General features: G+C 43.1%; 1 protein-coding gene across 1 annotated transcript in view; it reads right to left on the reverse strand.

Moving 5' to 3' along the window:
- Positions 1-2,398, reverse strand: part of CHCHD6 (coiled-coil-helix-coiled-coil-helix domain containing 6) — a 237,324-nt gene that overhangs the window by 204,479 nt on the left and 30,447 nt on the right. Inside the window, exon 3 of the mRNA XM_006763226.2 lies at positions 473-545. Within this exon, the coding sequence (XP_006763289.1) occupies positions 473-545 (73 nt within the window). The remainder of the gene's footprint in view (positions 1-472; positions 546-2,398) is intronic.

Here is a 2,398-nt window from a genome sequence, read left to right on the forward strand (position 1 = left end):
GCCTGACGGATGAAAGTAGTAGCTCGTGCATATCTCTGAAGGTCACGAAATATAAACCTGATGTAAAATCTCTGTCATCAGTGATGCAGCAGCAAAAGCCCCACTGATAATATCAAACGGAGTCATAAAGTTTTCTGTCGGACTATCAGTGTACATGTATACATTAAAAAATAAATGTATTTTTCATCATCATAAACTGTGTTTTTGTCGCTCAAATGAAGTTTATTATTTCTTCAAGGCTCTTCACATACATACACCTTAAGAGATATTAAGTAGGCGTAACATGTTCTCAAAAAATTAGGGTTGGCCTGTAGAAGAATTTTGAGTCAGAGATTTTGCTGGTTTTGGCACGCACTCACAAAAAGGTTGCCCACCCCTGCCCTAGAGCCTTCAGACCAGAGAAAGGTCCCCAGTCAGGAAAGAGCGGTCAGCCAGAGTTCAGAGCCAGCAGTGAGTAGGCACTCACACTCACCTCTTAAGGAGATCCTCCTCTGCCCCCAAGGACTGCTGGGCACCACCATTTTCCGACTTGGGCAGCTTGGAGTCTGCAAGGGACAAGAAGAAAAGGCCTGTAAGTAGCACCCCCACATAAATGACAGCATAGTGGTCATCTAGGAAATGGGCTTAGGAATGTGCTCCTATAGAAGGACATGCCCCAGGGATGGACACATCCTCGATCCAGCTGTTCTGGAGAGCGATGGCCCAAAGGCCTTCTACTCCTTCCTTCTGCACCAGGACCTCTTACTGCACGGGACTGGAAGGAAGCAGAACTATTTGAATGCAGTGTTTCAAATCCATCCCTACTCACTCTACAATTACTTGGAATCTAGGTCATCTATTAAACACAGGCCAGGAACAGATAAGGAATCACTTAATGCTGAAAGGACAGCCTCCAGGGTCTGGGTTTGACATAGAGGAAGGGGGGGCGGAGAGGGGAGGTTCCTTAAATCTTGCTTCCTTTAGTACCCCATTCTACAAATTTCTAATCCTGAATGGCAAGCATCCCCTATTCGTTGTATTTTATATATCATTTAATCTGGATCACCTCTAGAATTATTGGGTTCTTTAAGTTGTTATAGTAAGTCTATCTTTTGATGGCCTTGAACTTGGAGATTTCTGAGCATTTCCAATTCATTCTACTCTCTTCACCACTTGGTGATACTGAAGGTTTTGTTCTCCTCCCCCAGCCTTTATCCTTCTCAAACCATCTCTCGGTCAAATTTTGACACTTTTCTGCGGCCTTGGCCAAATGTCCTACACCTCCATCATAGGTTCCTGAAGCGGCAGTGACTAGGACTGCACAAATATTTTAGAAGAGTCAGGCTTTGTGAAAGAATATGTGAGGATTTGCTATTTCACTCCCAAGACCTTTTAAAGCATGCTGAACTCACAGACTGAAGCACTCAACCCTTTAGAGAGTAATTTCCAAAAGTAATCATCCTATGATTTGCACAGCGGTGCCCCAGCCTGCTGGCGAGGGGCGGGGGGGCACTCCTAAATGCTCCATAGTAACATAACAGGTTCTCAAATGGAAACAGAAAATAGTATACTGCTGACCAGTTCTTTTTTTTTTAATTTCTTCATTGGTTAAGGTATTACAAATGTGTCCTCATCCCCCAATTAACCCCCAACCTCCTTCCCCAACTCATGTTCTCATCCCCCTGTTGTCCATGTCCATTGGTTTGGCTTATATGCATGCATACAAGTCCTTTGGTTGATCTCTTCCTCTTACCCCCACCCTCCCCTACTTTCCCTCTGGGGATTGATAGTCTGATCGCTGTTTCTCTGTCTTTGGATCTGTCCCTGTTCATCAGTCTATGTAGTTCTCTATATTCCACAAATGAGTGAGATCATGTGGTATTTACCTTTCTCTGACTGGCTAATTTCACTTAGCATAATGCTCTCCAGTTCCATCCATACTGTTGCAAATGGCAAGAGTTCCTTCTTTTTTACCGCAGCGTAGTATTCCATTGTGTAGATGTACCACAGTTTTTTAATTCACTCATCTGCTAATGGGCACTTAGGCTGTTTCCAAATCTTAGCTATGGAGAATTGTGCTGCTATGAACATAGGGGTGCATATATCCTTTTTGATTGGATTGTTTATCTTCCTATTGTTAAGTTGCATGAGTTCCCTGTAAATGTTGGAGATTAAACCCTTATCTGTGATATCGTTGGCAAACATGTTTGCCCATGCAGTGGGCCTTCTTGTTGTTTTTTGATGGTTTCCTATGCTGTGCAAAAGCTTTTTATTTTGATGTAGTCCCATTTGTTTATTTTCTCTTTAGTTTCCATTGCCCTAGGAGCAGTATCAGAGAAGAAATTCCTTCGGCATATGTTTGTGATTCACTGCCTGTGGATTCCTCTAGTATTTTTATGGTTTCCCGTCCGGAGCTCAG

This window comes from Myotis davidii, unplaced genomic scaffold, assembly GCF_000327345.1.
Source record: "Myotis davidii unplaced genomic scaffold, ASM32734v1 scaffold78, whole genome shotgun sequence".
NCBI classification, from domain to species: Eukaryota; Metazoa; Chordata; class Mammalia; order Chiroptera; family Vespertilionidae; genus Myotis; species Myotis davidii.